Below are 11,269 nucleotides of genomic sequence, written 5' to 3' on the forward strand. Positions count from 1 at the left end.
GATTGCAGGTGGGGGGCTGCGGTCTGGCCGAGTGGGGGGACTCCGCAGGGCCCTGGTGGGGGCCCCCTGTGCCTGGTTCAAAGGTGGCTGCCAGGACTCAGACAGGCTTGTAAACCCCAATGGCTATTAAAGTTGTAAATTAAAGGGCCGTGTCTGTGTGAGGGGAGGGGGTGTCCTGCCTCCCAGCACCACTAGCTGCTGCTCCCCTCCCAGGATCAGAGACTGCAGGCTCCCAGCCACCCCCCCCCGGCCATAGACCTCACTGTCCTCCCGGAACTCTCCCTGCCCCTTTAATTGCTCTGGGAAATGTTCTCCCTGAGCCTGCTCCTTTAAGACCCCACTGGCTGCCTCCCCTTTAAGAGAGACATTGCCTCTGATTGGGCGGTGCCTGGGAAAGGGGCGGGGAGTGGAGGGGTGAGCAAGATGGCGGCGGCGTTAAGGAGCCTGAAGGTAACCAACAGGGAGCCGGGCGGCACCAGCGTGGCGTAACTAGTGGGCGCGGGGTGAGACCATTGGATGCTCTGTGGGGGGAGGTACGACGGGATGGTTATGCATCCCCCCCGGGTGGGGAGGGTTGGAGGTCTGTGCGCCCAGGTCAGTGGGATAGACCATTGTACGCGGCGGAGTAGGGGGTAGCTGTAACTGGGAGAGCATTCTGCTGAATGGAGGAGGGAGAAACCATTTCACGGCTCCTCATGTCCTTTGCCCACGCGGTGGCTAGAGATGTCATACCCGCGTGGGAAGCAGAGACCATTATGCGGCGAGGGGTTGGAAGAGACCATTGTAGGCGGCGGAGGGGGACTTGTACCTACGAGATGATTGTGCTGGATGGAGGGGGAGAAACCATTTCACACCTCATCATGTCCTCTGCCCATCGCTGTGGATGGAGATGTCATACTCGCGTGGGAAGCAGAAACCATTATACGGGGGTGGGGGTTGGGGGAGACCATTACGTACAGGATTCAGTCGTCTTAAGGGCGAAGCCAGTATGTACCTTTGGGAGGGGGGCGTGGGTGAGACCATCATACACAGGCAAGAATGGCGTAGGGGCAGACCATTATTTGCATGAGATGGGGGTGAGTGTCGCAGAGACCATTATGGTCCGAGCAGAAAAGGGGTCCCTGGACAAACCATTATGCATGGGGGGGGGCGGCTCTGGGAATGACTGTTTTGGCCAGAGGAAGAAGCGTGTGAAGGGGCAGACCATTGTGCACTTGCCATGCGGGGGGGGGGGGGGGGGGCTGGGAGAGCCCATTACAGCTTTGGGTGGTAGTGGGGGCTGTGCATTCACTGCTCCCTCTCTGTACTGTTGCCTCCAGGGGATGGTTGGCCTGGTCACTGGTGGGGCCTCGGGCCTGGGCCGTGCCACAGCGGAGCGCCTGGTGCAGCAGGGAGCCAGCGCCGTTATCGTGGACTTGCCGATGTCGGACGGGCAGAGCGTGGCTGAAGCGCTGGGGGAACAATGCATCTTTGCTCCTGCTGATGTAGGGCCCGGACGCCTGGGTTCCGGCCCTGGCTATGGCAGGGGAGCGGGGTCTTGTGAGTGGGGGCTGGCAGCCAAGGCTTCTGGGTTCCCTCACTGGCTCTGGGAGGGGAGTTGGGCCGGGCATGGAGGTGACACTCGCTGTCCTCTCAGGTGACATCCGAGGCAGATGTGAAGGGGGCCCTGGCTCTGGCCCGCGAGAAGTTTGGGCGCTTGGATTTGGCTGTGAACTGTGCCGGCATTGCCGTGGCCGTGAAGACCTACAACACTAAGAAGGATGAACCCCACCGCCTGGAGGATTTCCAGCGGGTCCTCAATGTGCGTGGGTGTGGAAGGGACCCCCGGCCCCCACTCCTCTCCCTCCCACAAAGCCCTCCTGGTCCTTCGGCCTGCCCCTGCTGCTGGGGTGAGCAGGGAGCAATGAGGCAGTGGGTTTGATTGGAGGGGTGGATTTTGGACTGGAGGGGCATGGTTTGATCTGTTCCCCCACACCCCAGGTCAATGTTGCTGGCACCTTTAACGTGATCCGCCTGAGCGCTGGTGAGATGGGCAGGAATGACCCTGACGCTGATGGGCACAGAGGAGTGATTATCAACACAGCCAGCGTGGCTGCTTTTGAGGGCCAGGTGAGCAGTAGGGGGTGCCGTGCTGGGGGGGGCTCTCTCCTGGAAGACCCCATGGTCCAGCACCCCACCTAATGCCCTGTTTGTTGTCTAGGTGGGCCAGGCTGCGTACTCTGCCTCCAAAGGTGGCATTGTCAGCATGACCCTGCCCATCGCCAGGGATCTGGCCCCTATGGGGATCCGTGTCATCACCATTGCCCCAGGTACCAGTCCTGCCGTCCTTCCTGTCGTGGTGGTGGTGGGGGGGTAGGTCTGGGCTAGCAGGGGCTGAAGGCTGGGACTGAAGGCACTGATGCAACTGGGGACAGTGGGGGACTGTGGGCCTGGATTTGAGGGGAGTTGGGGGCTGCACGTTGGCAATGAGGGGCACTGGCAGAGCTGGAGGCACCAAGGGGCTTGGGGGAGGTAACTAGCCACCCCCTCACTCTCTCCCCCCGCCCTCCAGGCCTGTTTGCCACCCCCCTCCTGGCAGGACTACCCGAGAAGGTCCGGACGTTCCTGGCTCGCCAGGTGCCCTTTCCTAGCCGCCTGGGGCAGCCTGGGGAGTACGCCCACCTGGTGCAGTGTATCGTGGAGAACCCCATGCTGAACGGGGAGGTGATCCGCCTGGATGGGGCCATCCGCCTGCAGCCCTGAGCCCCAGCCCCTGTGGTCACAGGGTTGATTTCCCCCCCCAGGGGTTTCGCCCTCTCTGGACTCTAATCATGGACTCTGCAGTGATTTGCCTCCCACAGAATCAGGGCACAAGTGGGGTACGGGGCCTTTCTGACTCCTGCCCCCAGGCAGCAGCTAGACCTTAATAAATGGTAGTCTGTGATTTTGGGGGTGCTCAGTAGCAACCTGCCTCCTCTGTCCTGGAGTGCAGGAGAGATCACAGGAGTTCTGGCTCCCACCCTCTTGCTGTAACCACCCCTCCCCCTCCTCTCCCACCCTGGGAGAGAGCCAAGCAGTCCTGCCTGCTGCCCTGCGCCGGGGCGGGAAGTGGGTGCAGCACTGGCGCTACAGACCACGGCGGGTAGTGGGGCACAAAGTGTTATTGGATGCTGTTGTGGTAGGAGGAGTAGGGCTGAGTGGCAGATCCCCTCTGCAGGAGGCAGCTGGCGGTGCAGTGGGGGATGGAGCGTGTCCCGTCAGGGCAGAGGGTGGGAAGGGGGTGTGCCGTACAGCATCCTGCCTATGGGGGGCTGGGGGCAGAGCGTAGGCCCGTCCAGCAGGGCAGGGGCTGTGGGCCAGTTGCAGTGGGCAGGGAGCCTGGGATGTCCCATGCATGGGAGGCGGGGCGTAGCCCTGCAGGGCAGAGGGTGGGGCGTGGGTTTGTCCATGCATGCCAGGAGCAGTCCAGGGTGAAACCAGTGCCCCGGGCCTGGGCCTAGCGGCTGCTGGTGTTAAACTGCAGGTGGTACTGGGCACTGGGTGCGTTGGTGTACACCTCCTTCTGCAGGTACTGCTGGCTGCAAGGCAAAGGGGGGCGGGGTTAGCCACCTGCCTGACTTGCTAGGCTCTGCCCTGGGACTGCCTGGCCCCACCCCTTTTCTCATTACTGCCCCAAGCCCCACCTCCTCTGATTCTTGCACCTTCTAGCGGTGTCCCAGCTGGCTTTTGTCCCTCCCAGGCCCCTCCCTGGTCACACCCATCTTAGCCCCACCTCCTGGGCCTCCCTGGCCACGCCCCTCACTTAGCACCTCCTCCTCCAGCCTGCCCCTGGGGCATCTTACATACTAACAGCTCTTGCAGTACAAGCTTTTCTGGGCAGGCCCAGCTCCAAAACGCCTGGCAGTCTCTAAGGGGCCCCTCTGATATGGGCCCCTCACTTAGCCGCCCCCCGGAGCAGCACCCCCTCCCCAGGGCACTCACTGAGCCCTCTGCTCCTGTGCCAGCTGCTGGTTGTAGGCATCCAGGTCCTTCCTCAGCTGCAGGCGGCCCAGCTGCTGCTCCTCTGCCAGGGCCATGGCAGCGCGGGCTGCCAGCTGGCGCTGTGCCTCCCACTCAGTCTCCCGCTGCTGCTCTGCCTCCTGCAGCCTCTGTGGGGCCAAGAGGGGCACGGGGGAGAGAACAGTGCCTGAGTCCCCTGGGCTCAGTCTCCATAGCACCTGCTGCCCCCACTTCGGGGATCCCTCCACTCCCTGCTGGGTTGGGCCACCCACACTGCTGGCCTCCCCCGATTCCCTGCTGGCCTGTGCCACCTGCCTCCCTGCTGGCAGAATTCTTCCCTTCCCCTCCCTTCCTTTGCTGACCTGGTTCTCCTGGCGTTGCTGCTCCTGGGCTTTCCACACAGCCTCCACTTGCTGGGGGCTCATGCCCTTCCAGCGGTCCGTGAGGACGCGGTGAGGCCCCAGTGGGCTCTCAGCCACAGCTGGGTTCTCCGTCAGCAGCTGCCCTGTCAGGTGGTTGTGGATCTCGGCTTGGTTGTCATCTTGTTCCTGCTGGTGTGCCAGCCGGCGCCGCTCCGCCACCTCCGCTGCCTGGTGGGTGGGGAGAGGGGACCTGGCGCTGAGCCTCCACATGCATAACGAGCTTGTCAGGACACCCCACCCAGGCAAGGGAGTAGGTGAGACCTGGTATCCCACAATCCCCTGGGCCGCACCAGCCCACGAGTGTAAACCAGCCCAAGGGCTGCCGGGCAGTTACCTGGGCCTGGTTGTAGTTGGCAGTGGCAAGGTCCTTGGCACGGTGGCACTCCTCCTCCAGCAGGGCCAAGTGCTGGGCCCGCAGATCCAGCTCCACCCGCTTCTTATCCTCCAGTGTGTCTGCTGGGACAGCCTATGTCGCTTTACTAGGAGATCCCAGGAATCCTTGCAGCCCCCGCCCGGCCTTTACCACCCTCAACCCCCCTCCTTTCTCACGGAGCTTGGTGCCTCGCCTCCCCCCACCCCTCGATCTCACCCGGGACCTGGGCCCTCCTCTCGCCTGTGTACTTGCTGGTGGCCAGGGCCTGCTGTCGCTCCGCACGCTGTTTCTCCAGGCTGTGGCGCTGCTGCTGCTGCTGCAGCTGGCGCCGGGTCGGCAGCATCAGGTCCTCGCCGGCGAAGCGCTGAAGGCTGGCCGGCCCGCAGCGTGGGTCGGCGTCGCTCACCCGGGCCGGCTGGTCCAGGCGCAGCCCTTCGGGGTTGTTCAGGTCCCACTCCCGGCGGGCGTGGGGTGGCTGATCCCGTTCCCAGGACTCCTGCAAGGCCTGGTGAAGGCACCGGACCCGCTGCCGCTCCTCCAGCTCCAGCATCTGAGCCACCTGGTCACACAGCACACGCTCGGCGTCTGTGGGGAAATGGGGAAACCTTGTTTCCCTGCAGCTTGTGCTTCTGCCCTGCCCCCACCAGCTGGAGAGTCCAGGGCGAGAATAGCTGAGCTCTCCTGCTGTCCTCCAGCTCTCATCTCAGTCAGAGAGAATCCCCGCTCCTCTCCCGTGTCGCTGGCCGCCTCTCCCAAGGGCATCTCTCCCAGCCGTCTTGGGGGTGCGGAAGGGATGGCCAGAGCTCTCACCAAAGGCCTCATCCCGGCGCTTCTCCGTTTCCTCTCTCAGCTTCCGTTCTTCCACTTGACTCTTCAGGGCTTCCACATCCACCTGTGGGGGCCGGGTCAAGGGAGGAAAAGAACAGGGGAGAGCGACAGAAGATACACAGATCCTCAGAAAACTAGGCAACCAACCCACGAGTCCTGCTGTCCGTCCCTGCTGTAAGCACCAGACCCTGCTTGGGCCAGGACAGAGCCCAGCCCTGAGCTCTAAGCCATTCGCTACCAGCTGGTGCCCAGCAGGTGGCTGTTGGATTGCTGCTCGTTCCCTAACACATGGTGCCCAATCTTGTTGGGGCTCCCTCACACCAGGAGGCTGAGGACTGGGCTGGCGATGGGAACCCCTCTTTCGGATACTGCATCCCCTGGGGGTGCACCAGGTCTGCAGGGGGCTGTGATGGAGTGGGGGATACCTGTGTATATGTGAGTGGCTCACAGAGGGTGTGGGGCTCCTGCTGAGGGTAACCCTGATGACCAGGTAACACCTTTGTACTGGAGACAAAGGAGGAGGTGGAGCCTGAGGGGTTTGAATTGGAACTGGGAGTTGAAAGCAGTTAATCTGGGGCTGGGAGAGAGAGACAAAGGAGGGGGCTAGGCCCCAGCTCTGGGGGCCCCTCGGGGCCTCCTCTCCCCAACATGGATTGGACTGGCTGTCTCTGCCTGCTGCACTAACTCCTCTGTACGATGCTGTGTCCTGTCGGCTAATAAACCTGCTGTTTTCCTGCTGAGTGAGAGACTCTCCTGCCTGCGGACAGGGTGCAGAGCTTGGGGGACCCCCAAACTCCATCACACTGGTGTCAGGAGTGGGATGTTCTGCACCCCGAGGATGGAGCATCCAGCAGTAAGTGACCGGGGCCCTGGAAGAAGTGGGGCCTGCGAGACCCAGGTGTGCTGAAGGGCAGTGAGGTGCAGCTCCCCAAGGCGGAGGGGCCTGCGGCCGAACCCAAGCAACTGCGGTCGTGGTTCTCGAGAGGGGGTGCCACACCCGAGCAGGGGTTACTCCTGGGAATCTGTTGGAGTCGGTCCCAGAAGGTGGAGGGGCCGAGGGCCCAACCCCCAGAAAACAAGTGACCCACAAGGAGGCTGACGCTGAATGAGTTCTTCCCAAGACAGTGTGCTCATGGTCCTTGATAGCGGGTGTCACACTGAAGAAGGGGTTCCTCTGAGAGTCTGTTGGAGTCGGTCGCAGAGGGGCCTACGGCCTAACCCCGGGGAGCTTGTGACCCACAAGAAGCCTGGCACACTGAAGGGATTCTTCCAGGAATCGTGGGGTGCAGAGGGCATCAGCCTGAGAGCCTGCAACCACGCTGAGCAACTCCACTGTGAAGTGGCAGCACCTGGAAACCGAATCGAGATTAAAGAAGCTGGACAAGGCAGCGTGGATGTGCAGTGGCGGAGCTGAGGGCTGGGGAGAATCCTGCAGAGGTGAGCCCGGATCGGGGCAGGGAACCCTGGACTGCATGGAGCTCTGAACCGAGTGGCCTGCCACAGCTCAAGGAGGGAAGGAGCGATTCCAACCCATCATCTACTAGTGGCCAAGACAGACCTGCGAAGAGTTTTCCAGGCCTGGGCCGAGGAAGGTGCCTGTGTGTCTGTGCAGGAAAGCAGCTGATCCACTGGGAATGGCAAGTTGTCTGTGAGAGAAGCTGCTCCACCTTCTGTGTGTGTGTGGAGACCAGCCGGGGGGCTGGGACAAAGGAGAGAGTGTCTCCCATTGTCTGTCTGTGTTGAACAGCAGCAGCAGCCTGGGGAGAGAGCAGAGCCTGCATTTGGAAAAGGTGCCAATGAGGAAACTAGCCCATTGTCTGAGGAGGATTCCCCAGCCTCGGGTGGCTGGAGAAAGATCCACCAGAAAAGAGCATTCCAGGTGTGTCTCTGAATCCAGCCATGGGGGCTGGAGCAGAGGAAATGGCTCTGGGATGGGCAGTGGTGTCCCTGCTAAGGACACTGGTCCTTGGTGCAAGAAAAGTGCTTCTGCTTCTGGGGAAGTGAATCCTTTGCCTGAGCCTGTGGGGGCTCAAGATGGAGCCAAGATCCCAGAGCTGGATCTGAGGGCAGCTGAAGCCCAGATGGGAAGTGGGCCTACCTCTGTGTCTCTCAGGGGGGATGATGCTTTAACTTGGTCTAATCCAGTTAGGATCATCAGGGAATCCCAGAGACCAGACGATTCTGGTACCTGTTCTTTGCCTGATGCTGAGGTGTTACTGGGAGGGGGTGAGAGGACTCTGTCCTATCAGAGTCATCCTCTCGCCAGGACACAAGAACAGACGGGCAATGGAGTTATGCTGACTGATGAAGATAAAGGAGCTGGTAGCAGAAGGGAGGAAAGGGACCCTGACCTTCTGTCCGGTGGTACTGGCTGTCTGCCTGGAGGGGGATTATGTGGGAATCTGCCTAATGGGCCAGAAGTGATCCTGGGTGTAGTTGAAACCCAGGAGCTGGTTGTGGCTCAAGGGAACAGTGCCCCCGTGGAGGCAGACAGGGGTGAGTTATTGTTTGGGGGAGCTCTTAAGGAAGAGAATTTCCCTGAAACTTTTCCTGACCCGTCTGTGGGGACTGCAGAAAATGGGAGTGAGGTGAAGGAGAGTGAACAGGAAAGGTGCATGTCTGTAAGAGCCAGAGCAGCCCTTTGCCTGGGGAGAAGTTTGTTTCAGCCCCTGATGGCCAGGACCTGCCTGAGTGTGAAACCACTGGCTGTGCTCTGGAAGGGTCCAAAGCAGGCAGTGTAAAAGTTTCTCAGGAATTGGAAGCTGGTGCAAGTAAAGTAAAAACTATCAGGGAATGTGAGCAGCCCTGTGAGAACCAAGTAAAACAGCTGCACAGCCAATCTCTGTAGGATGCAGGAGAGGTTCAGCAATTCCCCATCTCCAGATGCTAGAAACACTTATATTCTCACGCTGGACTCCAATTCTGATTTCACGGGGAGGCAGAAGTTGGAGGTAAAAGGACAAAGGAGCTGTGGGCCTGGTGGGCCAGTAAGGGATAAACAGAGATTCCTTCATGTGGATTCTGCGTCTGGGACTCACAAAACAACTCTCAGACAGCGGTTTGGTTTGCAAATTTCCAGACTGGCTGGGAGGGGGCCGTCTCCCTGAGATCATCAATGGCCCAGCTCTTGTTAGAAGGGAGGGCACAGCCAGAGAGATCAGATTTCCACCCCAGGGGGCAAGGGAGAAGATTAGAACTTGATGGTGCTAAGAAAGGCCTCAGCCATTTATCCCCAAAATACCAGATTCTCAAGGAGGTTACACAAAAGTTGTGGTCTACCAAAGAGCAACGTAAATGTACAGTTGCAATGGGTTTGTTCTGTTACTCACGCTGACTGCTGTAACCAAGGGGTGCTGCTCCCAAAAGCTATAGAATTGTACCATGCACTGAATGTTTGGAAAGAGCCATGTGACATGATGACATTGATGTAGAAGCATGAGTTGTATGTTAAAGGAGTCTGTAACTCTAAAATGTCACCATTGTTCCCTGTAACTAGTCTTGCAACCTCTGACATGAGAAGGAACATTCCAAACCTATTGTGTGGCATGGAAGGGGAAACTGAGGCACACAGCCATTGTGGTGGTCTGGCTAAATGCCAAGGATGGAAGCATTTGTACCTTCTGTTACTGGACTGTTAACTGAATTCCAAACATTGGCTGGAGCAGCTGTATGGGCTGGTGGTCAGATGGGGCAGGACCCAGACCACAAAAGACCTGTTTGATCTGTTGGTGCTGCAGCATCTGTATGGGCTCTGCCCGCCCGACTTGAGAACGTGGCTGACGGACCGGGGCCGAAGCAGGGAGACCAACCAGCCTGAGGGAACTAAAGGGACTTGTCCGGCTGCATCACATGAAACGGGCCAATACCAAGCTCCTGAGTTGGAGCCTCCCCCAGCAGGATTATAACATGGAGGTGGTGCACATCAAGGGAAGCACCGAGGGTACAGCCGATGCCCGATCACGAGGGGAGGGCCCCGAACTTCCCCAGGTCACTGGCTGAGTGACCCCGCTCAGTTCGGTCTGGAAGCGGGGAGAGATGTGATGGAGTGGGGGATACCTGTGTGTATGTGAGTGGCTCACAGAGGGTGTGGGGCTCCTGCTGAGGGTAACCCTGACGACCAGGTAACACCTTTGTACTGGAGACAAAGGAGGAGGTGGAGCCTGAGGGGTTTGAATTGGAACTGGGAGTTGAAAGCAGTTAGTCTGGGGCTGGGAGAGAGAGAGAGACAAAGGAGGGGGCCAGGCCCCAGCTCTGGGGGCCCCTCAGGGCCTCCTCTCCCCAACATGGATTGGACTGGCTGTCTCTGCCTGCTGCACTAACTCCTCTGTACGATGCTGTGTCCTGTCGGCTAATAAACCTGCTGTTTTCCTGCTGAGTGAGAGACTCTCCTGCCTGCGGACAGGGTGCAGAGCTTGGGGGACCCCCAAACTCCATCACAGGGGCTCACCCCCATGGTGCGGTGGCGTGCGTTGAAGATGCGAGTCTGCCGCTGCTTCTCTCGCTCCCTCCGTGCTTCAATGGTCGCCGCCTCCTTGCACCCCGGGGGCAGGTCTACTTTGTGCATCTCGGCGTCTACAGGGGAGAAAGGAAAGTTAGAACCAGGAATCCTGGCTCGCAGCCTCCTCCCCCGTAAACCAGCAGCTCCCACAGCCCTCGACCAGAGCCAGGTGGGAACCCAGGCATCCGGCTCCAAGCCTCCGTTCCCAGAGCCAGGCAGGAACCCAGGTGTCCAGCTCCTGGCCCCAATTCCCAGAGCCAGGCAGGAACCCAGGCGTCCAGGCTACCAGCCCCCGCTCCCAGAGCCAGGCGGGAACCTAGGCATCCAGCTCCTGGCCCCTATTCCTAGAGCCAGGCGGGAACCCAGGCGGCCGGCTCCCGGCCCCCGCTCCCAGAGCCAGGCGGGAACCCAGGCGTCCGGCTCCCAGCCCCGACTCCCAGAGCCAGGCGGGAACCCAGGCGTCCGGCTCCCGGCCCCGACTCCCAGAGCCAGGCGGGAACCCAGGCGTCCGGCTCCCGGCCCCCACTCCCAGAGCCAGGCGGGAACCCAGGCGTCCGGCTCCCGGCCCCCACTCCCAGAGCCAGGCGGGAACCCAGGCGTCCGGCTCCTGGGGAGGGGAGGAGGGGGTTAAATGTGGGTGCCTCATGCCCAGGGCATCATATTCTTCTCACCTGCCCCTGACCTTTGACCTCTGACCCCTCTCCTATTGATGCCTGACAGCCTCACTGAGCCCTTTAACCCGCCCCTTGTCCTGCCTCTGACCTTTGCCCCTTCGCCCTGACCCGCCCCCCGACTCCCATTGGCCCCCTCTGCCCCGGGGGCCGATCCCTGCGCGCCCCTCACCTGCGCCACGCCCCCTCTGCGTCGCTGTGTTTACAGCCAGGTCTCCCAGGTAACGGGACAGACCAGTCCCTCCCTCCCTCCCTCCCCGCCCCAGGCCACACTTGGTCCCGTCCCGTCCAGTCCAACCGCCTCTTTACTCCAATGAGAGCGTCGGGCCTATCAGCGGGGAGAGACGAGAGTGGGGGCGGGGCTTCTCATGCAAATACCCCTCCGGAGGCGGCCTGTGAGTGGGCCGGTGACGCAGGAGGAGGACGATACATGCAAATAAGCTCGTGTAGCGTGGCCCTATCAGCGAGGAGGGAATGTAGAGGGCGGTTCCGATAGCTA

At 60.8% G+C, this 11,269-nt stretch overlaps 2 protein-coding genes across 5 annotated transcripts; one reads left to right on the forward strand and one right to left on the reverse strand.

Annotated features, from left to right (window-relative positions):
* Positions 1-386: 386 nt before the first annotated feature.
* HSD17B10 (hydroxysteroid 17-beta dehydrogenase 10) lies at positions 387-2,900 on the forward strand. Of its 4 annotated transcripts, none has more exons than XM_075017561.1 (6): positions 387-450; positions 1,320-1,484; positions 1,637-1,801; positions 1,981-2,109; positions 2,201-2,309; positions 2,552-2,898. In XM_075017561.1, exons 1-6 carry the CDS (start codon positions 424-426, stop codon positions 2,740-2,742), a joined length of 786 nt encoding a protein of 261 aa, XP_074873662.1. In that variant the 5' UTR covers positions 387-423; the 3' UTR covers positions 2,743-2,898. The 4 variants fall into 4 exon arrangements, with proteins under 4 accessions (XP_074873662.1, XP_074873663.1, XP_074873661.1 ...); XM_075017562.1 differs by having other exon boundaries at positions 419-503; positions 2,552-2,900; XM_075017560.1 differs by lacking the exon at positions 387-450 and adding an exon at positions 709-783 and having other exon boundaries at positions 2,552-2,900.
* Positions 2,901-3,089: 189 nt separating this feature from the next.
* RIBC1 (RIB43A domain with coiled-coils 1) lies at positions 3,090-10,165 on the reverse strand. Its single transcript, XM_075017881.1, has 6 exons — positions 10,049-10,165; positions 5,584-5,665; positions 5,014-5,358; positions 4,735-4,853; positions 3,961-4,568; positions 3,090-3,557 (listed from the first exon to the last, which is right to left on the reverse strand). Exons 1-6 carry the CDS (start codon positions 10,163-10,165, stop codon positions 3,476-3,478), a joined length of 1,353 nt encoding a protein of 450 aa, XP_074873982.1. The 3' UTR covers positions 3,090-3,475.
* Between the last annotated feature and the right edge of the window lie 1,104 nt (positions 10,166-11,269).

Source organism: Carettochelys insculpta, chromosome 22, assembly GCF_033958435.1.
Source record: "Carettochelys insculpta isolate YL-2023 chromosome 22, ASM3395843v1, whole genome shotgun sequence".
In the NCBI taxonomy this organism is placed as follows: domain Eukaryota; kingdom Metazoa; phylum Chordata; order Testudines; family Carettochelyidae; genus Carettochelys; species Carettochelys insculpta.

What these genes read in the sequence shown, in the direction of transcription:
- HSD17B10 (XM_075017559.1), top strand. Translation starts at nt 816, where the DNA reads ATGATTGTGCTGGATGGAGGGGGAGAAACCATTTCACACCTCATCATG. An exon ending in GATGGAGATGTCATACTCGC is followed by an intron (nt 903 to 1,319) that starts GTGGGAAGCAGA and finishes TGTTGCCTCCAG; the next exon opens with GGGATGGTTGGCCTGGTCAC. An exon ending in TGGCTGCTTTTGAGGGCCAG is followed by an intron (nt 2,110 to 2,200) that starts GTGAGCAGTAGG and finishes TTTGTTGTCTAG; the next exon opens with GTGGGCCAGGCTGCGTACTC.
- RIBC1 (XM_075017881.1), bottom strand. Translation starts at nt 10,165, where the DNA reads ATGCACAAAGTAGACCTGCCCCCGGGGTGCAAGGAGGCGGCGACCATT. An exon ending in GGCCACCAGCAAGTACACAG is followed by an intron (nt 4,854 to 5,013) that starts GCGAGAGGAGGG and finishes CTGTCCCAGCAG; the next exon opens with ACACACTGGAGGATAAGAAG. An exon ending in CCAACTACAACCAGGCCCAG is followed by an intron (nt 4,569 to 4,734) that starts GTAACTGCCCGG and finishes CCCACCCACCAG; the next exon opens with GCAGCGGAGGTGGCGGAGCG.